The following is a 25,092-nucleotide window of genomic DNA, read 5'->3' as shown; positions in this document are numbered from 1 at the left end:
CATTTTCCCAGGGCTTTTCTCCTATAGACTTCTATTGGCAACCATTTTCTTGTGGCTCAGGGCTGGCTTTGCCTCTAGGGGCGTGAGGTCACTTCCTCTTTCTTCCCTTCAGATCCTCAGCAGCACGCAATTTTAACACACTGTGGGGGGCTTTTTACTGGTTTCTCTGGCCTGGATTCCTAGCACTCATTTTTACAGACTCCTGTAGCAAGGGACAAGGTCTCCATTTGCGGTGCAGGTGGGGGCCCCGGGAATCGCAGATTTAAAGGGCCAGCGTCACTTAAATTGTGTATTGCTATTATGGAGTTCCTAGGATAGTAAATTCCCCACAGACCTGGTGGGTGGTTCAGTTACTTCTGAATCTGCTTCCATAAGTCTCTCTATCTGTTGCACTTGCGACTTTAGCATCAAAAGTGGATTTGCTGATGTCTGACCGGTTTTCTAAAAAACGGCTTATGCCCTCTCAGTCTTCTGATTCAGAGCCAGATTTGGTTGCCACAGACAACGTCCCCCCTGAGGGGTCCCTGTTCTCTCAGTTGGATGTGGAGGAGGAAGATTCGTCCTCTGGGTCAGCGCGGGACCGCGCTGCGGTGGACGCGCTCATCTGCTCTTTTAACCACTTAAGCCCCGGAAGATTTTACCCCCTTTCTGACCAGGGCCTATTTTGCGATTCGGCACTGCGTGACTTTAACGGACAATTGCGCGGTCGTGCGTTGCTGTACCTAAACAAATTTGACGTCCTTTTTTTCCCACAAACCGAGCTTTCTTTTGGTGGTATTTGATCACCTGTGCGATTTTTTGATAATGCGCTATAAACAAAAAAATAGCGTCAATTTTGCAAAAATAACAATATTTTTCAAATTTTTTTATATGAAATTCCCCCCCAAAAAATGTAAAAATCAAAATTTAACATTTTAGGCCAATTTGTTTTCTGCAACATATGTTTGGTAAAAAAACCCGCAAAAAGCGTATTTTGATTGGTTTGCGCAAAAGTTATTGCGTTTACTAAGGGAAAGATTTTTGTCATTTTTGTTGTTTTTTTTTTTTAACGAGTAATGGCGGCGATCTGCTATTTTTTTTTTTGCGGGACTGCGACATTGCGGCAGACAGATCGGACCCTTGACTGACATTTTTGACACTTTTGGGGTTACCAGTTACATTACTACAGTAATCAGTGCTATACATATTCACTGTTACTGTAAAAAATGACACTGGCAGGGAAGGGGCGAACTTTATTTGAGAAGGAGGGGTTAAGTGTGTCCCTAGAGGCGTGCTTCTAACTGTGATTGGATGTGGCTTGTGGTGTAAGAACAGAGCTATGCGATTCTGCATAGCAGAACCGTATGATCTCTATTCTTACACAGGGGAGAATGACAGGCGGCTTTGTTTACATTAACCGCCTGCCTTTCTCCCGCTGTAATGGACAATCGCGAGTGCCCAGCGGAAATAGAGTCTGCCGGGCACACGCGCGGGGGGGGGGGGGGGGGGGTCCGTGAACGAGCGGGGGCGGGATCGCTCTCCGGCTGCGCACGCTCGCCCCCTAGAGCCTCACAGGCGAGCGACGTAAACCTACGTGGCTTTGCCTATGAGGGGCTGACTGCAGCAGTAAATATACTGTGGGCGGTCGGCAAGTGGTTAAGGAAACGTTAAATTTGATTGATGAGCCCCCCCTGTCGGGTAAGTGTGTTTCCTTCGGGACCCACAAAGCCCAAAATTCAGGTCAGATTTTTCCTTGTCCTGAGGAGTTTCACGACACAGTGAATGACCAATGGCGCCTTGTCAAACATATGTTTGTGGTGCCCAAGAGATTTCAGTACCGTTGTACGTTTGCGGATCCGGTGGATTCTTGCTGGACTGTGGCTCCTGAGGTGGACCACACTGTTTCCAGGTTAAATAAAGTCAATTTAATGCCCGTGGGGGATTCCCCGGTGTTTAAGGATCCGCCGGATAGGGGGGTGGAGACAAGGCCCCCTTAGTCGCACGGCTGTCGGTGTCGCGGTTGCAATCCGCCGCAATTTTTTTTTGAATAGCTGGTCGGCCGACCAGTCTTCCAAAAAAAAAAAAAGATAGTGACTGACATCCCTTATGCGGGGAGTCGTCTTTTTGGGGACTCTCTGGATGAACTGATCATGGGGCTCGCGGGGGGTAAGAGCACTCCTTTGCCCCAGGTGGCTAGGGGAAAATCGTCCCGTGCCAAGCGGGGTCCCTCTTTTAAACCAAACCAGGGGTCCTTTCGTAAGCCCGAGACCAGTTCACTTGGTTCGGCGTCACAATCCACCTCTTCATGAAGGGACACCCTCACCCGTACCAGGGGTGAGGGGACGTCTGAGTGGTTCCAAGAACCTCGGTTGTACTCGATTCAGGATCAGTGGGTTCACGAGCTGATTTGCTCGGGATGCAAGCTCGAGTTTTCGATCCTTCCCTGCAGACAGGTTCTTTCTATCAAACCTCAGGTTGTCGTCAGACCGCCTCGAAGGTTTCCGGGGGGGCGGTGCAAGTCATGCTCGCCCAGGGAGTCCTTATACAAGTACCTGTGCAGGACAGGTTTCGGGGTTTTTACTCCAACCTATTCACTGTCCCCAGAAAAGAGGGGAAAGTGCGTCCTATTCTGGATCTGACGTCCCTACACCGCTAGGTGTGGGTGCAGAAGTTCAGAATGGAATCAATCAGATCTGTGGTGGCATCATGGATTCCAGGGGACTTTCTAGTCTCCATCGACTTGCAGGATGCATATCTCCACATCCCTATTTTCAAGGGTCACCAGGGATATCTCCGCTTCATAGTAGCGGGGGAGCATTCTCAGTTTGTGGCGTTGCCCTTCGGCCACGCTTTGGCTCCCCAGAGCCTTCACCAAAGTTTTGGCCCCTGTATTAGCTTTAATGCATTTAAAGGGGATTACCGTCCTTGGTTATCTGGACGACCTCTGGTTAGGGTCCTGCTCAGTTGCAACCCTGTCGCAGGATCTGCCAATGACATTCCAAATGCTTCAGGAGATTGGGTGGACCGTGAACTTCCAACAATCTACTCTGACACCGTCAGTGCGTATTCAGTATCTGGGCATGATCCAGTACTCTTCCTGGGCTCGTGTGTTTCTACCGGAAGACTAACTTCGGGTTCTACAGGAAGAGGTCAAGTCCTTCAGAGACGGGGATCTCTCCTCCCTGGGGACCCGTATGCGGTCGCTGGGTCTGCTGGTGTCGGCCTTCGAAGCCGTTCCATTTGCTCAATTTCACACCAGATCTCTACAAGCAGAGATCTTGGCCAGATGGGACAAGACTCCTCAGTTCTTGGACATGTGAATTTTTTTTCTCAGTCATCGCGTGAGACTAGACCTTTTGTGGTGGCTCCAATAGCCAGCCTTTTTTGGGCTGGGGTGGAATACCGAGTAGGTTTGTCTGCCTACGGTTGGTGGTCAATGGGGAGACCTCACTCCCTCTGACCGTGTTGGAACTTCGAGCGACAAAGCTTTGCTTGTTCCGGTGGACTTCCCGACTTCGGGGCTGTCCGGTCCGAGTACAGACGGACAACGCCACGGCAGTGGCTTACATCAATCACCAGGGGGGCGCCAGAAGTGCCCGGGCGCCCTTGGAGGTGGTAGAGATTCAAAGTTGGGCGAAACGCATGTCTGCCTTTAACATTCCGGGTGTCGGAAATTGGCAGGCGGACTGCCTGAGCCGCCAGGCCCTGGACCGGGGAGAATGGTCCCTACATCCAGAAGTATTCCGGCTCCTTTGTATCTGGTGGGGGGACTCCGGACGTGGATCTGTTTTACGTCCCGTCCAAACAACAAACTGACAAGGTTTGTGTACAGAACACGCGATCCTCTGGCGGACTCCACGGACGCGTTGGTGATTCCTTGGCATCAGTATCGACTGATGCATGGCCTCCCTCCGATTCAACTGGTATCCAGGTTCCTTCGCCAAGTGGCGTCAGAACAAATCTCGGTGGTTCTGTTGGCCCCAGACTGGCCACGTCGGTCGTGGTGCGCAGACATCATACAAATGGCCGTCGAACCTCCTTGGCGCCTACCATTGCGAGACGATTTTCTGTCTTAAGGGCAGATCTTCCATCCTGCTTTACGGTCGCTGGCTTTACCGGCGTGGCTGTTGAAAGCCACGTCCTGAGGGATGGGGGTCTTCCAACTGCGGTCATCCCTGCATTGCTGAAGGCTCGGAAAGCGGTTTCCGGGACGATTTATTGTCGCACCTGAACAGCCTATTTTGCTTGGTGTGATTTGCGGGGTTTTCACCCGCGTGCCTTCTCAGTAGCAGAGGTCTTGGCCTTCCTGCGGGAAGGGGTAGATCAGCGTTTACGCTGGCCAAGATTGCGGGCCAGTTGTCGGCTTTGGCCGTGCTTTTCCAGCGCCCCCTGGCGACCTATCCGTTGCTTTGGACTTTCATTCAGGGGGTGCGTCATTTGGCTCCCCCAAGGAAGGCTCCGGTGCCAGTTTTGCAAAGACCTCCCTTTGAGGATGTCAGAGATATTCATCTGCCTGTTTTATCCCAGAAGGTTGCCTTCTTGGCCGCTATCACATCTGCTCGCAGAGTGTCCTAGATGGCAGCCTTGTCTTGCCATTCACCTTACCTGGTGCTACATGGGGTCAAGGTAATCTTGCGACTAAACTAGTTGTTTTTTGCCCAAGGTGGTCTCTTCCTTTCACCTTAATGCAGATATTGTTCTGCCTTCGCTCTGTGCTAAGCCTGAGCATCCTAAAGAAGTGGCCTTGCATTCTTTAGCTGGTGTACGGGCTATTAGGTTTTACCCATCTGTCACGGAGTCTATCAGAAAATCTGATTCCTTGTTTGTTTTTCCTGAGGGAACTCTGAAGGGCTTGGCTGCGTCCGCAGCGACCATTTCAAAATGGATCAGACAGATTGTGGTTCAGGCCTATTCCGTTAAGGGTCAGGTTCCTCCTTTCCCTGTAAAGGCTCATTCCACTCTGGCTTTCGGTGCCTATTGGGCTTTTCGCCGTCAGGCTTCTGTGGCTCAGGTGTGTAAGGCGGTGACTTGGTCGTCTGTGCACACCTTTGCAAAATTTTACAAACTTGATGTTTTGACATCCTCGGATGCTTCTTTTGGCCGCTAAGGTTGTAAGTGCGGCAGTTGTTTGAAGAGTTTTTGGCTCTTTGGTTTTCTTGTGGTCCTGATTTTTTTCCAGTTCATTTTAAGGGCAATGTTTTTTTTTGCCTGGGGTGGCCTTCGTTACCTCTTGATGGTTGCATTTTTCCCCACCCCTCACACCTTGGTACTGCTTTGGGACATCCCAATTGTCTTGAATTAAGAGCAGCGACGACTGTCAGAGGACGTAAGAGAAAATAGAATTTTTGTAAAATCTTGCCGTAAAATTATTTTCTCTGAGTGCTCTGACAGTCGTCGCCCCCGCCCCTCTGGTGTCTATTTTTATAGGTATGGGGTTGTTTGCCTTGTGGTACTGCTTGCTACGTAACTGATTAGATACAGGAAGTAGTTGAGGGATAATGTCTGTAGAACAGCCCCCTAGAGGTGTGTCTGGTTAAAAAACCTGTTATTAACTGTTTAATAACTGCCTAGCTTACTCCTAGAGTGCACAGCCATTACCCAATCGTCTTGAATTAAGAGCAGCGACCACTGTCAGAGAAAACAGAGAAAAGAATTTTACGGTAAGATTTTACAAAAATTCTATTATCTTTATTGCAAAACATTTAAATAATACACATAATGGGGAATCTAATTCCACCATGTATCACATAAATTCAATGAGGCAACGGTCAGATGGTTAGAAGAATTCCCTACGTGTTTCATGGTCACAGCCGCTTCATATTCTCTTCATCTGACAAGTTGCCTGGTATTACCAGTTAAACAAACCTAATAGGTCAATATGTCTTGTATACATACATCATAAATACAAACTTGTGACCCCCTATCCCTATGAAATAAGACAGACAATCCACAAAAGAAACAAACACACTGGGAAGGGGAAAAGGGAGAGGTAAGAATAACATAGAGTGCCTTGCGAAAGTATTCGGCCCCCTTGAACTTTTCAACCTTTTGCCACATTTCAGGCTTCAAACATAAAGATCTAAATTTTTTGTGAAGAATCAACAAGTGGGACACAATCATGAAGTGGAATGAAATTTATTGGATATTTCAAACTTTGTTAACAAATAAAAAACTGAAAAATTGGGCGTGCAAAATTATTCAGCCCCTTTACTTTCAGTGCAGCAAACTCTCTCCAGAAGTTCAGTGAGGATCTCTGAATGATCCAATGTTGACCTAAATGACTAATGATGATAAATAGAATCCACCTGTGTGTAATCAAGTCTCCGTATAAATGCACCTGCACTGTGATAGTCTCAGAGGTCCATGTAAAGCGCAGAGAGCCTCATGAAGAACAAGGAACACACCAGGTCCGAGATACTGTTGTGGAGAAGTTTAAAGCCGGATTTGGATACAAAAAGATTTCCCAAGCTTTAAACATCCCAAGGAGCACTGTGCAAGCGATAATATTGAAATGGAAGGAGTATCAGACCACTGCAAATCTACAAAGGCCTGGCCGTCCCTCTAAACTTTCAGCTCATACAAGGAGAAGACTGATCAGAGATGCAGCCAAGAGGCCCATGATCACTCTGGATGAACTGCAGAGATCTACAGCTGAGGTGGGAGACTCTATCCATAGGACAACAATCAGTTGTATACTGCACAAATCTGGCCTTTATGGAAGAGTGGCAAGAAGAAAGCCATTTCTTAAAGATATCCATAAAAAGTGTCGTTTAAAGTTTGCCACAAGCCATCTGGGAGACACACCAAACATGTGGAAGAAGGTGCTCTGGTCAGATTAAACCAAAATCGAACTTTTTGGCAACAATGCAAAAAGTTATGTTTGGCGTAAAAGCAACACGGCTCATCACCCTGAACACACCATCCCCACTGTCAAACATGGTGGTGGCAGCATCATTGTTTGGGCCTGCTTTTCTTCAGCAGGGACAGGGAAGATGGTTAAAATTGATGGGAAGATGGATGGAGCCAAATACAGGACCATTCTGGAAGAAAACCTGATGGAGTCTGCAAAAGACCTGAAACTGGGATGGAGATTTGTCTTCCAACAAGACAATGATCCAAAACATAAAGCAAAATCTACAATGGAATGGTTCACAAATAAACATATACAGGTGTTAGAATGGTCAAGTCAAAGTCCAGACCTGAATCCAATCGAAAATCTGTGGAAAGAACTGAAAACTGCTGTTCACAAACGCTCTCCATCCAACCTCGCTGAGCTCGAGCTGTTTTGCAAGGAGGAATGGGCAAAAATTTCAGTCTCTCGATATGCAAAACTGATAGAGACATACCCCAAGCGACTTACAGCTGTAATCGCAGCCAAAGGTGGCGCTACAAAGGATTAACTTAAGGGGGCTGAATAATTTTGCACGCCCAATTTTTCAGTTTTTTTATTTGTTAAAGTTTGAAATTTCCAATAAATTTCGTTCCACCTCACGATTGTGTCCCACTTGTTGTTGATTCTTCACAAAAAATTACAGTTTTATATCTTTGTTTGAAGCCTGAAATGTGGCATAAGGTCAAAAAGTTCAAGGGGGCCGAATACTTTCGCAAGGCACTGTACCTATATGGTTCTTCTAACAGTATAGGCTATAGGGAGGAAGAATTTGGAACCAGGAAACAGGTAATCACCAATGGATGGAATAAACCAAGAAAAGGGCTGAAAAAAGAGAACAGTTGTCACCCTTTAACAGGAAGTGACTGAACAAGGACCTTCATAGCAGGATTGATAGAGATTATTTTAATAAAAAGCTGTAGATATAAAATATTTATCCTAATTGCACAGTACAGGACACAGGTAACTTAGTCATACAACATGGTTTAGATTTACTAAAGCTGGTGCACTCAGAATCTGGAGCAGCTCTGAATTGTAGCCAATTAGCTTCTAACTTTAGCTTGTTTAAGCTTTGAAAAAAAAAAAAAACTGGATGCTAGTTGATTTCTATGCAGAGTTGCACCAGATTTTGCATTCTAGTAAATAACCCCAGATGGGTTGTAGGCTCATAACTTCAGGTGACTTAATGGCAAGCTTTTGAGGAAATGCCCCCGGGGGAATCTCCTATCTAACCCTACCCCACTAAGTCTGTAGTTGAATGGACCTCTTTTCCTTTACAGAGAAACCAGCTTCCCTAGTTAATTATATTTCTTTATTAATGTTCTCCATTATTTTCAGTCAGCCCTCACTGTCTAATACTCTCCACACAGAAGCAGTGTATCCGGATGGGTGCAATCTCGGTAAAACCTTGGGAGATGTTCTTGGACCCCACACTCTGGGGATGGCCTGTAATTATACTTTCAGCACTGGACCTGCGTGGGGTGCTCACCTTGACACTTGGTGCAATGCGTTGAGCTATTCGCAGAGTAATATATACAGGTCCAGGGCTGTAGTCCATTTCCTAAGGACCTCTTCTGGGGTATGTCCGCTGTGACAGGTGAAGCCTGCACATTATGTACAGTCAAACATCCTTGACAGTTAAGATAGGGTCACCTTGTATCTTTGACCCTTAATGTGTAAACAGTAAAACAGGTCTGTTTAGAACGTATTTACTTAACAGTGTAAACTTTTCAAACTTGGTACTAAAATTCAAACACTCAGAGCTCAGTCTCAGGTGGAAGACTAGGTGATATATCACACCACTGGTCACACACCTTAAGGCCACTTCTGCCCAAATCCCATCTATATGTACTTTCGTCGTGAAAATTTGTTGCACTGGACACACTCTATCTCCCACACTTTACTCTGTGTGTACCCCAGAAAGGAACATCCTCATTTGTAGCTATGGCAGAGACCAGGCAAAAGGGAGATAATTCTAAACAGCAGGCAAACATTTACTCTGCCGAAAGCTAACAAACCACTCAAACTCAGTGATGATGCATGCTTTGCACCCGAGCAAGACCCAGATTTAAAGCAGGTCTCGGGATCCAATTGTAGTTATGTTTTAAGGCAGAATTTACTGCATCCATTTCACAATTTCCTGGACAGATTGTGATCCTAATTCGGCCATCTTTGTCCACAGCTCAGAAACATCCCTCCTCTTCCCCCTACTTCTGTTTCTCAACTGGAGTCGTACTCTGATATGTCGGAGGATACTGAACCAGAGGGGAATGAAGAGGACATTGAGGAAGTGTTGGAGAAAGCCTTGGCATTGTGCAGGTTGACTCTCGGTATACCTTTTTGTGCACAAAGAGACCTACAAAAACTTGAAAAACATTCTTTGTTCATGAATAGCTAGAATCTACTAGAATAGAGTATGCAATCCTAAAATGATTTTTACTTTCCCAAAATCTTTGCTGAACCCAGTAGAGTTTGCAAAAGGACACAAGATGGCGTTAAAAACTCTACTGCCTCACCGCTTTCTTTTTTTAAATCAACCAGAATAATATTTGCACAAGGCCCTGAACCTCTCACATTGCCAAGGATCTTGGCACCCTTGCATGCCCTTCTCAAAACCCAGGATGTCCAGGTTACAGGCTATCTAGATGACCTTCTCCTGAAGGAGTCCTCTCCCTTATAACTCTTACAAGTATATATGACAATCCAGCTACTTCAGTCCTTTGGCTGGGAAAATCTGCTCTTCAGCCTTCCCTTTGCCTTAAATACTGGGGTCTGATCCTGGCTACATTTAAGACAAAATACTTTTTTCCAGAAAGGAAAGTTGTTTCTCTAAGAGCTCATGATGGACAATTGAGAAACTAAATCCCACAATGAGATTTGCTATGAGAGTTCTGAGTCTAATGGAGGCCTCCTTTTGAGGTAGCACTTTAAACCCAATTCCATTCAAGAACTCTCCAAATAACATAACCATAAACATTTTCTGAGCTTGGAAAAAGTATACTGTTTCACTAAATCTACCAATGCTCCTATCCTCCCAAACAAAGTCCTTGTCCTGGTGGATCACCAATTCAACTCTGACAGTGGGGAAATCTTTCCTTCCCAACAATTGGAAAATTATTACAACAGACGCAAGTCTGTAGTGCTGGGGAGGAGTCTTTCAATTCTTGACAGTTCAGAGGACATGGTCAAGAGAAGAGGCCAAACTTCCCATCAACATTTTGGAGCACAGAGCTGTCAGGTTGTCCCTCAAGCACTGGACCCTCCTCTAAAGACAGTGCAACACCAGTGGCATATATCAATCATCATGGGGGCACAAGAAGCCTGGCTGCTCTGAGGAAACCAACCAGATTCTATCATGGACAGAAGCTCATTGTCCAGCAAGCTCTCTGGGCCACATCCATGTCCCAGGTGTGGACAACTGGCAAATGGATTATCTCAGCCACCACTGCTTGGAATAAGGGGAATAGACTCTTCATCCATATGTGTTCAATCTGATATGCCAAAAATGGGGGACTCCAGATGTGGACATTCTAGCCTCCAAATACAACTAACCAGAACATCTGCTTTAGATGTTCTAGTTTTTCGCTCATCTCAGTTTAGGCTAGTCTATGCCTTTCCTCCCACTGAGCATTCTGCTTCACCTGCTCCATAAAATGGAGGAAGAGAGGAACACGTCAGTTCTTCTAGCACCAAAATGGCCCAGAAGGACCTGGTTAACAGAAATACTAAGACTTTTTTGCAGAAAACCCATGGCCTCTTCCCAACAGGCTACATATGCTATCTCAACTAAAAAACATAATATTGCTGCGCTAGAATATACTATAAAACATTCAATATGCGAAAAGCAGCCAACACAAATCTTTGGAAACAGAAAGATCAATAACAATAGAAATACAAATGTGGCGCTAATCTTGTAAGATTAATCAAAGAAAAATCTTTTGATATTAGTGGATAATAGGCAACAGTTCAAATTCTTTCCCATGGATAAATAAAAACTTCAAAAAGAAGGGGAGAGATGTGAAGATCCTCAGCGAGGGAAACCACCACCAGGCACCCGCACACACTGATCCTTACCAGATCCCAATGACCCTCATCACAAAGGTCAAAAACGCTAATGGCACAAGCCCTGGAAAGCCGGGATCCTTCACTCCTCCTTAACGACTGCCCGCTTGGTGGATAATATCTAATGAGGAGGAGTGAAGGATCCCGGCTTTCCAGGGCTTGTGCCATTAGCGTTTTTGACCTTTGTGATGAGGGTCATTGGGATCTGGTAAGGATCAGTGTGTGCGGGTGCCTGGTGGTGGTTTCCCTCGCTGAGGATCTTCACATCTCTCCCCTTCTTTTTGAAGTTTTTATTTATCCATGGGAAAGAATTTGAACTGTTGACTATTATCCACTAATATCAAAGATTTTTCTTTGATTAATCTTACAAGATTAGCGCCACATTTGTATTTCCATATGCTATCTCAAGGCTCTCTTATCCACTCTGCTTTACAGTCTCTGACTTAAACAGTATGGCTGTTGCAACCCAAGTCTTAAAGTGGAATTACAGACTAGATCTAGCTAAGCTTAAAAATGGCTCCCACCCACCTCCTAATTCCTGCACTAGCTAGCCTGTAAAAGGAAGATGTTTATACTTTCCTATTCTCAGCGTGCTCCGGTCCATTCATGGGATCTTCCTTGTAGCCAACTTCAGGGGAGAGTTATGAGGCCCAACAGCGGAAGAAATACCTGGGTGGTGATGTCATCAATAGGATTACTGCAGTTCATCTGTTGTTGGCTGCCCCTTCTTTCCTCTGAAGCTGGCTGCTGGGAGTTGATCTAACCAGAGTACCCTGAGAATAGTTAATTATAAGCATCTTCCTTTTACAGGGTAGTAGGTATAGGAGTTAGGAGGGGAGTGGGAGCTATTTTAAGCTACGTTGGATTTAGCCTTGAATTCCACTTTAAAAGATAGAGGGGTTTCTGAGTCTGTGATTCCTACCTTGCTAAAAGCAAGAAAAGGTACTTCCAAGAAAATGTATTATCTTACCTGGAAATCTTCTCCTACTTCTTGCGTGAGTGCAGTCAATTCAGTCCCAGAGATTACGTGCATTCTGTGCCTTGCATTCTGATCTACATGCGAACAGGTCTTGACTAGAATCTAGCTCTTGGCACCCTAAATGGTCAGGTTTCAGTCTTATCCATCAGTTTCCAAAGGCCTTTGGCTTTATACAAACCTTTATTCTAGGTGTTTCCCATGGCAGGCCCCCTTCGCAGCACCCTGTGCTTCCTTAAAACCTTCCTTTGTATCCACAAGGGATATCGCCTTGCAGAGTCTTTGCAGCAAAGTAACCTTTCTGCTGGCCATCACATCTGTCAGATGTTCATTCTGGAATGCTGGTGAGGCTAATATTGGCATCCTATAAAGAAGAGGTATAACGTTTCTGGTGAGCTTTATGTAACACCAACTGTCTGAAATGGTATCCAGCACTGATTAAGGAGGTAGTAGAGGTATAGTAGATAAGTGATGCACATTATTTAAATTTTACATCTGTCAGACATGTCTCTGAACTGTGGGCCTTTTCTTGTAGGGAGCCCCCCTATACTTTACAATGACAAGGTTGTATTATACCCTAGATCACAGTTGTCAAACTGGCAGCCCTACAGCAGTTGTGTTAATATAAGTCCCACGAGGCATTGCAAGGCTGACCATTACAAGCATGACTCCCACAGCTAGCGGCTTGACGGGACTTGTAGTTAGGCAACAGCTGGAGGGCCACCAGTTTGACACCCCTGCGGGCCTAGATCTTTATTCCAAAAGTGATTTCAGCAATTCGTCTCATTTAGGACATTGTTCTTCCAACTTTGTGCTGTGCATCTGAGCATCCAGAGGGAAGTCTCTTTATGTTGCTTAGATATAGTCAGTGATATTAGAGTTTACATAAAAGCTATTGCTTCCTTCAGACAAACGGATTCCCTGTTTGTTCTTACCTTGGTACCTTGGAAGGGGCACTTTCAAAATCCACTGTTGCATGGTGGATTAGAAATGTTATTACATGAACCTATACTCAAAAACAAAAACCTCCTCCTGTGCTGTTATTTGCCCACTCTACCAGATCTGTTGGAGGAACTAAGGCCTTTAGGCACCAACCTTTGTCATCCTACTCTGTAAGGCTGGCTTCCAGTGGTCTTTACATGCTTTTTCAAAGTTTTGCAAGGTGGATGTCCAATGTTCTGTGGATGCAGCTTTCAGGCGCACGGTTCTGAGTTACACTCTTGGGTTTATTGTTAGGGGATGTCCCATGTTGTATGAATAAGTTGCATGGGTCCTATATTGTATGATGAAGACCAGAGGAATTTTGACTTGCCTGTAAATCCCATCTTAGAGTACAGTACAAGACACAGGCCACCCCTTTCTAATTTCTCCTTGTTACTCTGTATTGCTTTCTACAAAACTGAGGATTCACAGAGTGGGGTAGGGTTATAGTGAAGGTGCCCCTGTGGGGGTGGGGGGAGGACTGTGTCGTCCAAAAGTTTTAATGTCTAATCACCTGTATGGTATGAGCCTATAACCCATGGTGTATGAATAATTTGCCTGTGTACAATACTGTACTCGAAGATATGGAATATATCGGTAAGTCAGAATTCTTTTGTTTGAATGTCATTAACTTGTTAAAGCTAATGCCAGTTTGTATTGTTTGGGTTTAGATTTAAAGTGATTGTAAAGTCAGAAGGTTTTTTAAAAAGCCTTCTGTGTGTAGCAGCCCCGCCCCCAAATAATTACCTGAGACCCCTCTCTATCCAGAGATGTCCACAAGTTCCTCAGCCGTCCAGGGCTCTTTTCTGATTGACAGAGACACAGAGAGCCAATCTAAATAGGGAGGGGGGGCGTAATGAACTGGGAAATCCACTGCAGGGGGAGCCCCGGGGAGGAGAGGCAGCCTAGTCAGCAAGAGTGGATACGCTCTATTTACTCCAGTTAATTCTCACCCCAGAGAACACACCCAATCTGTCAATAATCGACAAGGCTGCAGCAAGGGAGTCCCCGCGTCAAATACAAAAGAGTGTCGTCGGCATACAGAGATATACGTTCCACCAGGGGGCCCACCTTCAGCCCACCCGCGGCATCCACAGAGCAAAGTAAGATCGCCATGGGTTCCATAGCCCAACGCAAACAACCCCGGCGACAAGGGGCAGCCCTGCCTTGTCCCCCTACCAAGCTGGAAGGGGGTAGATAGTATCCCATTAGTGCTTACCTGAGTCACGGGGGCCAAATATATCAGTTTGATCCAGGCAATAAACTTAGGGCCAAAGCCGAAACGAGCAAGAACCTGCCACAAATACTCCCATTCCACTGAATCAAAGGCTTTTTCCGCGTCAAGGGAGGTAACCACCCCGGGTTCTTTCTGCGTCCGGTAGTGGTCTATGTTGCTGTGGAGACAGCGTGTATTTATATCCGCATAAAGCCGGTTTGGTCGCCATGCACCAGAGAAAGGATCACCGAGGTCAGACGTTTGGCCAATATTTTAGTCAGGATTTTTGCGTCCACATTAAGGAGGGATATCGGTCTATTGGAGGAGCGTAGTTCGGGTCCTTCCCGGGTTTAGGTTAAACAACAATACCCGTCTCTGCCATGGATGGCGGAAGAGAGTACAAATCCAGAGCATTACTAATCAGTGCAAGATAATGGGGGCCAAGTAGCTCCAAGTTGGTTGTGTAGAACTCCGTGGGGAGTCCATCAGGTCGGCAGCTTCATGTCTTAATGGATACACAGAGCTGCAGCTTAGCTTGGGTGCCCCCATAGCAAGCTGCTTGCTTTGGGGGCACTCAACAGGAGGGAGAGGCTAGGAGCTTCAGTCAGGGACCTGAGAAGAGGAGGATCTGGGCTGCTCTGTGCAAAACCACTGCACAGGGCAGGCAAGTATAACATGTTTGTTATTTTAATAGAAAAACACAAGACTTTACAATACCTTTAATTCAAAGCATTAAAAGTATTACTGGTCAAACTGACACACAAAGAATTGCTGTAAAGTGGGAACCTTTGTTGTAAAGTACTTTAGAAAAAAAAAAAATATATTACCATATTGTTTACTAGACATGTATTTTTCCTGCACATATGATTTAAAATTCATAATAAATACATTATAGTTGTCCTCCAACTTGAAGCTTCTTTAACAATGACCCTAATTACATTGTGTTAACTGATGATTTGTTTTCCAGGCAGAGGTATTGGAGCTGAACATGTTTGCAGGGAAAGGATTGAGAAGATTATCATACTATTTGCCAAAGTGGTAAGATAACGTCAGCATTTATAGTTGAAGAAGTTGTTGATTTCATGTCAGTGATCTCATGTGATCTCCAGCTGCGTTCTGATTGATCAGCGTCTGTTTAGCTTTCTGTTCCATATCATTATGCTGATTTCTTTTCTCCCATCTCTGTCTATTTCAGCTGAAGTGTCAGTGATAAGCTTTACAGCGGGCACCTGTGCTTTCTATTAGATTTTTTATTTTCTAGAGTTCAATCGGCAATAAAAACGGCCTGTGGCTTGGAGAGGATGGGGGAGGTGCAGCCGATGCTAGAAATACTGTCTACTTTGATGTTGCAGTGTTAACGGTCTGTGCTTTATCTCCATTACATTGCAAATCTAATAGGCTGAGATATGGAGTGGGAGAGGAACAATTACCAAGAGCTCTTTCCTTTTTTCTTCCGTGGGCACATAATTCATACTTCTGCTTTACATCTATTATTCACTGTTCAAGATAAACTTCCTGCTTCAGTGTTTGGGTGTATAGCAGACTAGTCACCTATTTCAGACACACTTAAGCTGGCCATACACTAACCAAAAAATCAAACTCCTTTTCGAAAAACAAAAAATCGGCCGTGAGAGCAGACAATCGTGCCATCATGGAATGACCGCATTTCGAACGATCGTTCAATGGACGTTTTTTGTTCAGTTGGTCACATATGCCTAATGCAAACAGTTCAGCTGAGAAACACATTAACCCTTCAATTTTTCATTAGTTCGGCAGAATTTTCCAAACTGTTCCTTCGATTTTTCGGCTATGAAAAGTTAAAAACGTTTTTCTATTTGTGCCCATTAACTGGAAGAAAAACGAACGATCGGACCAAATGACAGATGTTCCAACGATTTTTTGGCTAGTGTATGGCCAGCATTAGGCCTCATGTGCACTCGATGCTTTGAAAAAGTCAGTAGTGTTAGCTTTAGAAAGGTGTAGATGTAGAATGAGTTTTGCAGTGGCGTTTTTCAGTGTTTTTTTTAGCTGTTGCGTTTTTTAGCTTTTTTTTTTTGAAAAATTATACTCCCCACAAAAGCTTACTGCTCAAAAACACTAATAAACGCAGAATAGCCACGTTTTTAAAGGCTAGGTTCACCTTTGTTCACTTTTTTCAAGATTGCCACTCCCCTAAGTACCAATATAGCATTAATGTACTTATTTTGCCAAAATAAAACCGCATTCCATTAATTCTTGCTGGCTAACCTAACTTTCTTCATAGCTGTTTAAGCACATTGCCTGATTACTTCTGCTTTACTTTCTGGTGAAACTTTAGGTCATGTCACAGGAAGGAGTTGACCAGCTGAGGGTAGATGATGCAGGGTGTGTTCTTATAAGATCAGCTGGTCAACTCCTTCCTGTGTCATGACTTAGTGTGACCAGGAAGCAAGGCAGAAGTAATCGAGCAGTGTGTTTAAACCGCTACGAAGAGAGTGCATCAAAAGTTTGTTAGTGTAGAATTAATGGAATTAGTTGTTTTATGTTTGAAAAATAAGTACAATATTGCTATATTGGTGCATAGGGGAGCTGCAATTTTGGGGAAAAAAAATGGAAACAAAGTTGACTTTAGCCTTTAAGCATTTTTACAGCTGAAAAACTCCTCTTAAAACCCACTAGTTCTGGGTTTTTTTTTTCCACCCAGAAAACGCCCCTGCCAAAAAATGCTGATGCATGGACACATAGGATAACATGCTGGGGAGCTTACTGGCTGCAGAAAAAGACATTTGAAGCCAAAAACAGCAGCTGCTCAGTGTGAATGAGGCCTTAAAGCGATACTAAAGTCTCATTTTTTTTTTTATTTTTTGTTAAAAATAACAAACATGTTATACTTGGCTGCTCTGTGGAGTGGTTCTGCACAGAGCAGCCTGAATCCTCCTCTACTCGGGTTCCGGGCTGGTGCTTCTGGCCCCTCCCTCCTGTCGAGTGCCCACACAGTAAGCACTTTGCTATGGGGGCACCCAATGGGAGCCACAGCTCTGTGTGTCCATTCAGACATGGAGCCGAGGTTCGGCCCCAACCCCTGTCTCCTAATTGGCTAACTGACTTTGCCAGCAGCAGGAGCCAATTGTGCCACTGCTGTGTCTTAGACAATCAGGAGGGAGAGTCCCAATGGCTGAGGCACTTGTGCAACATTGCTGAATCGAGATGGGGCTGAGGTAAGTATTAGCAGGGCTGAAGGGGGCTGCTGCACACAGAAAGTTTTTTTTATCTTATTGCATAGCATGCAATAAGATAAAAAAAACTTCTGCCTTTACAATCACTATAAAGTGAATCTGTAAAGTTGAACACACGGGAACTGACATTACTGACCTACTGACAAAAATACTACCTGGCTGCCACTGTTTTTAATACTTTGGCTTCATGCACACAGGACGTTTTTACAGCTGCTGTTTTTGGCTTGAGGCGTTTTTATCCTGCAGCCAGTAAACTCCCCAGCATGCTATCCTATGTGTCCATGCACACACAGGCTTTTATCAGGGTTTTTTGGCAGAGGGGTTTTCAGAGTGGAAAAATGCTATAACTTTAAAAAGGCTAAAAAACGCAGCTATTCGTTGTTTGAGCATTTTTGAGCAATAAGCTTTTGTGGGGGTACAGTTTTGCTAAAAAAAATAAGTTAAAAAACTTGCGTGTTTAACTACTTTTCGACCGCCTACCGCAGATTTACTGTGGCAGGCAGCCGCTCCTGGGCAAACCGACGTAGCTCTACGTCGGTCGCTCGCAGGCAGTTAGGGGGCGAGCGCACAGCATCGCCCTCCCGCTCGTCAGCGGGGAAGCTGGCGCGTGTGTCAGGCTGCTCCGATTGCCGTCTGACACTCTCGATCTCTCCCCGCTGACCGAGAAGGACGGTCGGCTGATGTAAACACAGCCATCCGTCTTTCTCCCTGCAATGATCACAGAGACTATGTGATCCTGCTATGTAGGATCACATGTCTCTGTGATAATTTCACAAGCCACGCCCTCCCCACAGTTAAAATCACTCCCCTAGGCTTACATTTAACCCCTTGATCACCAAGCTACTATATAAATAGTATTAAATAAATATTTAATATTCGCTTGCCACTGAGAGGATGTAACATCAACAATCAAATGTAAAATAATAGTACATAAAAACAAAAGTCCAAATAATAGTCCAAAGGGTAAAAATTGTATAAAGTTGCGATCCCTTCTGTTAGAAGAAATTCACTCCAAAGCATGTCACAGCACGATAGTCTACTGAGTGTTTCAAAGACCATCACCACCACCTCTAGTTGAAATGCCTCCTCACCTCCACAAAAGACCCCCAAGGGTCAGATCATGCCTTAAGCATAAAGATCTCAGCGGCTCCTCCCCAGTGACGTCACTTCCGGTGCTTCGTATACCTGGAAGCAACGGTGAGGAGGCGAGCTCTTTATGTTTAAACATTGTGAAGTGTTTTCCCAAGATGTTCCAAATGTGAGTAGGCATTTTTTAAATAATAAAAATGCATATATACTAGCATTATTGCGCTATGAATCTCTTTTATTTACTTTGAGCAACATCCAAAGGAGCGGGTGTCAGGATGTGCAAAGAGGATTACATAGGATCCAGGACACAGCTGATGTTTCCACTCAGGATTAGTCGAGATGTGTACTTCTGAAAATGTCGCTATGTTTACTCTCCTGCGCTGTGCGATAAGTCACAACGTGGTGCCAAACTCCTATCTTGACCTATTACTGCACATGGATAATGTGCTCCTCGCTGCCCTCAAAAGATTGGGGACGTCCGATATGACTAGTGCATTATCCTCAAAACGTGTTTTATTAAATGATATAAAACAGAGGTAAATGTACTCAGAAGCCAATGCTTGCATCATAGCTAAGACATAACATCATCTGCTTAAGTCCATATATGTAAATTCACAATGCAAGTAGACACATTGGCTAACGCGTTTTGAGTTTACCCCCTTTTCTTCAGAGCCTAAAGATTATGCCCATTCCATATCTTATTATACATCGTGATGAATCACCTTTAGTAATAACTCTATATAGGTCAACCCCAACTATACAGGGTGGCCTAATTTGTTTAATAAGATATGGAATGGGCATGTTCTTTAGGCTCTTAATAATTATTTAATTGAATAAAACATGTTTTGAGGATAATGCACTAGGCCTACGTACCTTCTTTGTTTCCTATACTTAGTCGAGATCTGTATCTGTATCTGTTTCTTGTAAATGCTGTTTCTCCTGACAGGAGACGATTAGCGTTAAAAACTTACCTAAGCTGCATTTGTTTCAAATCAGTTTAGACGACTTTAGCAGAGTTTAGCAGCATTTGGTGTTTGGGAGTTTATATCATTGACCAGAACGGTAATTTATCTTGGCAATTGAAATTAATAAATGCTGAAGTGCTTAACACACCTAGCGTTTATGCTTATTTGGCATTTTTTATGCCCATAAGCTCCTCTCCTAAAAGCGATTCTTCTGTGTTCAGGAGAGGAGCTTTGACTGCTTCTAAACTCTGCTGCTCTTAATCTCTGGTAAAAACGTGTGCATGGACACACAGGCTTTTACTGAGTTGAGTTCAGGGGTTTGGCAAAAAAAAAAAAAAAAAAACCCTTACCTGTGTGTTTTTCTTTTAACTGCATTGTACCATAAACCATGGTTTCATTCATTTTAAATGGTTGAATAGCCCGTAATACACCTTGCAAAAAACAGATGCGTACCATGTGGACATTGGGGGTGTAGTATGCTAAAGAAAAGTTTAATAGCCGTTTGAATTTTTCTACCTTGATACACTTTGTGATTTATTGAAAAAAAAAGTTTGGTTTTCTGTAAACTTTCCAAATTCCGTAGAAAGGGTTAAACAAAATAAGTAGCGGTAAGCTATTTAATTGATTCTGTTTTTTTATAGGCAGGTAGTTTTCTTTTAAATTGGCTGTTTGTTTAGTGGAAGTTAAAAGGTGACTCCACTCCAAAATTATTTGTAGAAGGAAGTTTGCCACTTCACCAGTTGCTGGCTTTTCTCAGAAATAGCAAGGATCAGAATTTATTTAGCAATATACACATGTGATGCAGTTCACTGAAAAGATATAAAATGAGGACTCCCAAATGTTGCAAGAATTTCTTTAGAATTCTGAGACTAATCAAAGCGGTCTGCAAAATAAATGCCATTCCAATGCATCTTTTGGTGACCGAATGGAATTCTAGTTAACAATATTTATTGCCTTTCCAAGGTTAACACACAACGATAAAATACAGCATGTCATGTTTTAACTTCTTAAGACACATGGTCTTTTTTTCCAGTCTTCAGCATCAAGGCTAGTGTGTTTGTTCTGCCAGTTTTCTTCAACTGACCAAACTTTGTTCATGATTTCTATAGTTTTTAATGGTGACAACTCAAAAGTCTGGAGTTTCCCTCACTTTCAGTCCTGATGACAATGGAAACAAGGGCATATTCATAGAGTTTATCTCCCCTAAAGGGACACAGACAGTGACAAAAAAAAAAAACTTTGCACGTTCATCTGTGGTTTTCTGAATATCTTGGAGTGTGCCTGTATGAATTCATATTATTAGTGCATATATTGATGTGTATAACTGATTTATCCTAATTGTATCTGTTATGTGAGATCCAAAGATGCCAATTGTGTAATCTAAGGGAACTCTACTACATAAAAGCCTGATTGATTTGCTCATTATTGAGGTCCAGTTTTCCAACCCCTGGACTTCCATACATGTGATATCGAATTTTACTGGCACTGACACCTAAAGCTCTTTTAATATATTGTTTCTTTCACTGCTATAGTCCAAAGTCAATGCTGTTTCTCCGATCTTTTTCCCGCCTTGGGGATTTTTTTGAAATTGGGAATTCGTTTTTCTGTGGAACTATTTACCTCCAGGATCCAGAGATAGAAACCTAATGGTTGTAACTACTCTATCTAAAAATTAAAATTCCTTTCAGATAGAAAAAAAAGTCTTCTTTAAAGTCTATCTATAACTCATAAAAGAAAGTGCATCTTGAACAGTATGAAAACTTTATAAACCTTTTTTTATTTTTATTTTTTTTACTTTTTGGCAGCTCTTAGATTTCCTGGACCAGCATCCATTCTCTTTCATTCCGTTAATCCAGAAAGCATTGGAGTTTGCTGTGAGCTATGTCTTCACAGAGGCTGGAGATGGAGTTGTGTTTGAACGTTTCATAGTTCATTGCATGAGACTCATTAAGATGATTGTGAAGAATGATTCCTTTAAACCATCAAAAAACTATGAAGGTACCATTTTACTTTTTATTTAGATGAATGTTTGTGTGTACAGACACGATTACAAAAAAGTTGGGACAGTGTACAAAATGTGAATAAAAACAGAATGCAATGATGTGGAAGTTTCAAATTTCAATATTTTATTCAGAAAACAACATAGATGACATATCAAATGTTTAAACTGAAAAAAATGTATAATTTTAAGGGAAAAATAAGTTGATTCTAAATTTCATGGCATCAACGCATGTTTACCACTGTGTGACATCCCCTCTTCTTTTTATAACAGTCTGCAAATGTCTGGGGACTGATGAGACAAGTTGCTCAAGTTTAGGAATAGGAATGTTGTCCCATTCTTGTCTAATAAAGGCTTCTAGTTTCTCAACTGTCTTAGGTCTTCTTTGTCGCATCTTCCTCTTTATGATGCGCCAAATGTTTTCTGTGGGAGAATGATCTTGACTGCAGGCTGGCCATGTCAGTACCCGGATCCTCCTTCTACGCAGCCATGATGTTGTAATTGATGCAGTATGTGGCCTTGCATTGTCATAGTGGAAAATGCAAAGTCTTCCCTGAAAGAGACGATGTCTGGATGGGAGCATATGTTGTTCTAGAACTTGGATATACCTTTCAGCATTGATGGTGCCTTTCCAGATGTGTAAGCTGCCCATGCCACACGCACTTATGCAACCCCATACCATCAGAGATGCAGGCTTCTGAACTGAGCGCTGATAACAACTTGGGTTGTCCTTGTCCTCTTTAGTCCGGATGACATGGCGTCCCAGTTTTCCAAAAAGAACTTCAAATTTTGAATCGTCTGACCACAGAACAGTTTTCCACTTTGCCACAGTCCATTTTAAATGAGTCTTGGCCCAGAGTAAACGCCTGCGCTTCTGGATCATGTTTAGATATGGCTTCTTTTTTGACCTATAGAGTTTTAGCGGGCAACGGCGAATGGCACGGTGGATTGTGTTCACCGACAATGTTTTCTGAAAGTATTCCTGAGCCCATGTTGTGATTTCCATTACAGTAGCATTCCTGTATGCGATGCAGTGCCGTCTAAGGGCCTGAAGATGACAGGCATCCAGTATGGTTTTTCAGCCTTGACCCTTACGCACAGAGATTGTTCCAGGTTCTCTGAATCTTTGGATGATATTATGCACTGTGCATGATAACTTCAAACACTTTGCAATTTTTCTCTGAGAAACTCCTTTCTGATATTGCTCAAATATTTTTCGCCGCAGCATTGGGGGAATTGGTGATCCTCTGACCATCTTGACTTCTGAGTGACACTGTCACTCTGAGAGGCTCTTTTTATACCCATTCATGTTGCTATTTGACCTAATAAGTTGCAAATTGGTCCTCCAACTGTTCTATATATGTACATTTAACTTTTCTGACCTCTTATTGCTACCTGCCCCAACTTTTTTGGAATGTTTCGCTCTCATGGAATCCAAAATGAGCCAATATTTGGCATGACATTTCAAAATGTCTCACTTTCAGCATTTGATATGTTATTTATATTCTATTGTAAATAAAATATAAGTTTATGAGATTTGTAAATTAGTCCATTCCTTTTTTACTCACAATTTGTACAGTGTCCCAGCTTTTTTGGATTTGGGTTTGTATATATAATAGCCATGTATGTTACATTTGCCAAACAGTTGCTGCTTTAATTTCAACAGCATGTACCTGCAATTAGTGTCACACTCACTGCTGTGTACTTAGGACTCTTTCTCTTGTTTGGAATTATAGTAAAAAACAAGAGATGGTTTAGATAATATGGAAGTGGATATGGGGGGGGGGGGGGATTTTGTTTGCTTGGGAGATTATTGCACAGTTTCTGTCTGTGATCCAATGCAGTTTATCCTTTTACACTTGTAGAATGTGTTTTGTTACTTCTTGATTTAAATGTATGTTATGGATAGGCTTCTTGAAAACCATTCCCTTTATTCGTGTTATTAATAGGTATACGATTTTAGGCTCCATTCACACCTGAGCTTATCCATTTTCAGGCGTTTTTTCAGGTGTTTTTTTTTTTTTTTCAGGTGTTTGGAGGCAGGCTTTGACATCTAAAAAAAACGCTTGTAATCTGCCAAAAAAGAAGCTCGTGTACTTTTTTGAGCTTCCGACATTTTGTTTCAGGCAACAAAATGCTCATATGTGAACAGGAGCCATTGAAACAAATGGGAATTTGCTTGTTGGGCATTTTTGAGACTTCAGAGATGAGCGTTTTATAAGCTGAAAAACATTCAGGTGTGAACAGGGCCTTATAGTTGCTGGTTTTGTAACAATTGCAGAGAGTGTGTATTTAAAACAGGAAGGTCAGTGATTATACTCTCTACACTTTTTACTCACTACCACACTTCATGATATTTTGGATACCTGATCTTTCACCGTGCCCTATTGTGAAATACTGACATAGGTGGTCAACGGAAAGAATCACTGTGCTTGGTAAGTAGCGCAGACAACCCATACTTCCAGAAGTGTCAGGTGTGAAGATTCTTCAGGCAGCTCTTGAAGGCCTGTTTCACACGGGCTTCATCTTGTATAATAACAATGTGATCAGCAAGCTTTGACAAAGCATTTGCAGGGCTTTCATCAAGCTTTGTTAAAGTGTTAAAGAACCAATCAACTGCAGTTTGTAAATGTTGAATACAGATCCTAATGGGAGTGTTGATTTTCTCTTTAGGCTGGGTTCACACATGTGCCGTGCAAATTGAAGCTCCATTTTCACAGCTAATTGACAAAGTAGTTCAGGTCAGTTTTTGATCAAGATCAGGTCAGGATTGCATCAGTTTAAGGTCAGGTCTACATCCGAATCAGGTCAGGCTTTTATCCTGTTCAAAACTGAATGACCTGTGTGATTCAGAAGCATTCCCATAGAAGTCAATGGGCCTGAATTTACACCTGAGGCACACCTCACTGCTCAGAAAATTGACAGGACTCTTTTTCAATTGGCACTGAATCTGCACTCCGGCTGCACCAGGCATATGTGAACAAGCACAGTAGAAAGCAATGTTCTTTCACATGTCATGCAAATTGGATGCGGTTCAAACGCATCCAATTCACATGTGTGAAGTTGTGAACCCAGCACCTAAAAGAGCTGCTAGTAGGCTTCATCACTTCTTGAAGCTTGTTTAGAATAAAAGCTTGCTGTTCACACTGCTCTTATACAAGCTTAAACCTGTGAGAAACATGCAGAGTAAAGATTAAAGGAACAAGCAACAGGTGAGCATAAATACTTTTCTTTAGCTGCTTTTTGACATTTTTTTTTATTTTTAATGAAGAACTGTAGTTATTGACAAAAGATATATTTTTTTGTTTAAACTGGCCCAAGGAAGTGTTAGAAAAAATGTGCATTTAGCCTCCAAGGTGTAGCAGAGGGGATGTATCACCAGTTCATCTGCACATGTGAAGGCTCATTTGTGCTGGATCCCTTTTCATTTATATTGCTATATCTTCTAGCACTGGCAAAGAGCATGAACAAGAGAAAGTAAATTGGTTTCAGTATAGCCTGTTCATAGCAATATTTTGCATTGTTAGGGCAAAATGTTAAAGCTAAATTGTTAAAGCAATGTCGGCACCCCAAGCCGATTCGTCCATCGGTTCGGGGTGCAGGCGCCAGCATCTTTACTAAAGAAAACCGGAAGTGAAGCCTTGCGGCTTCACACCCTGTTTTCTACTGCGCATGCAGGAGTCGTGCTGTGCTTTCTAAATTGTCCCGCTATCACCTTGGA

General features: G+C 43.2%; 1 protein-coding gene across 1 annotated transcript in view; it reads left to right on the top strand.

Moving 5' to 3' along the window:
* Positions 1-25,092, top strand: part of IPO11 (importin 11) — a 926,630-nt gene that overhangs the window by 221,060 nt on the left and 680,478 nt on the right. The window contains exons 8-9 of the mRNA XM_082270245.1: positions 15,071-15,141; positions 21,178-21,370. Coding sequence (XP_082126371.1) covers positions 15,071-15,141; positions 21,178-21,370 — 264 coding nt within the window. The remainder of the gene's footprint in view (positions 1-15,070; positions 15,142-21,177; positions 21,371-25,092) is intronic.

Source organism: Pelophylax lessonae (assembly GCF_965119305.1).
Source record: "Pelophylax lessonae genome assembly, chromosome: 1".
NCBI lineage: Eukaryota > Metazoa > Chordata > Amphibia > Anura > Ranidae > Pelophylax > Pelophylax lessonae.
The sequence above is the reverse complement of the archived record's forward strand: the minus strand, read 5'-3'. Positions and strand labels throughout refer to the sequence as shown.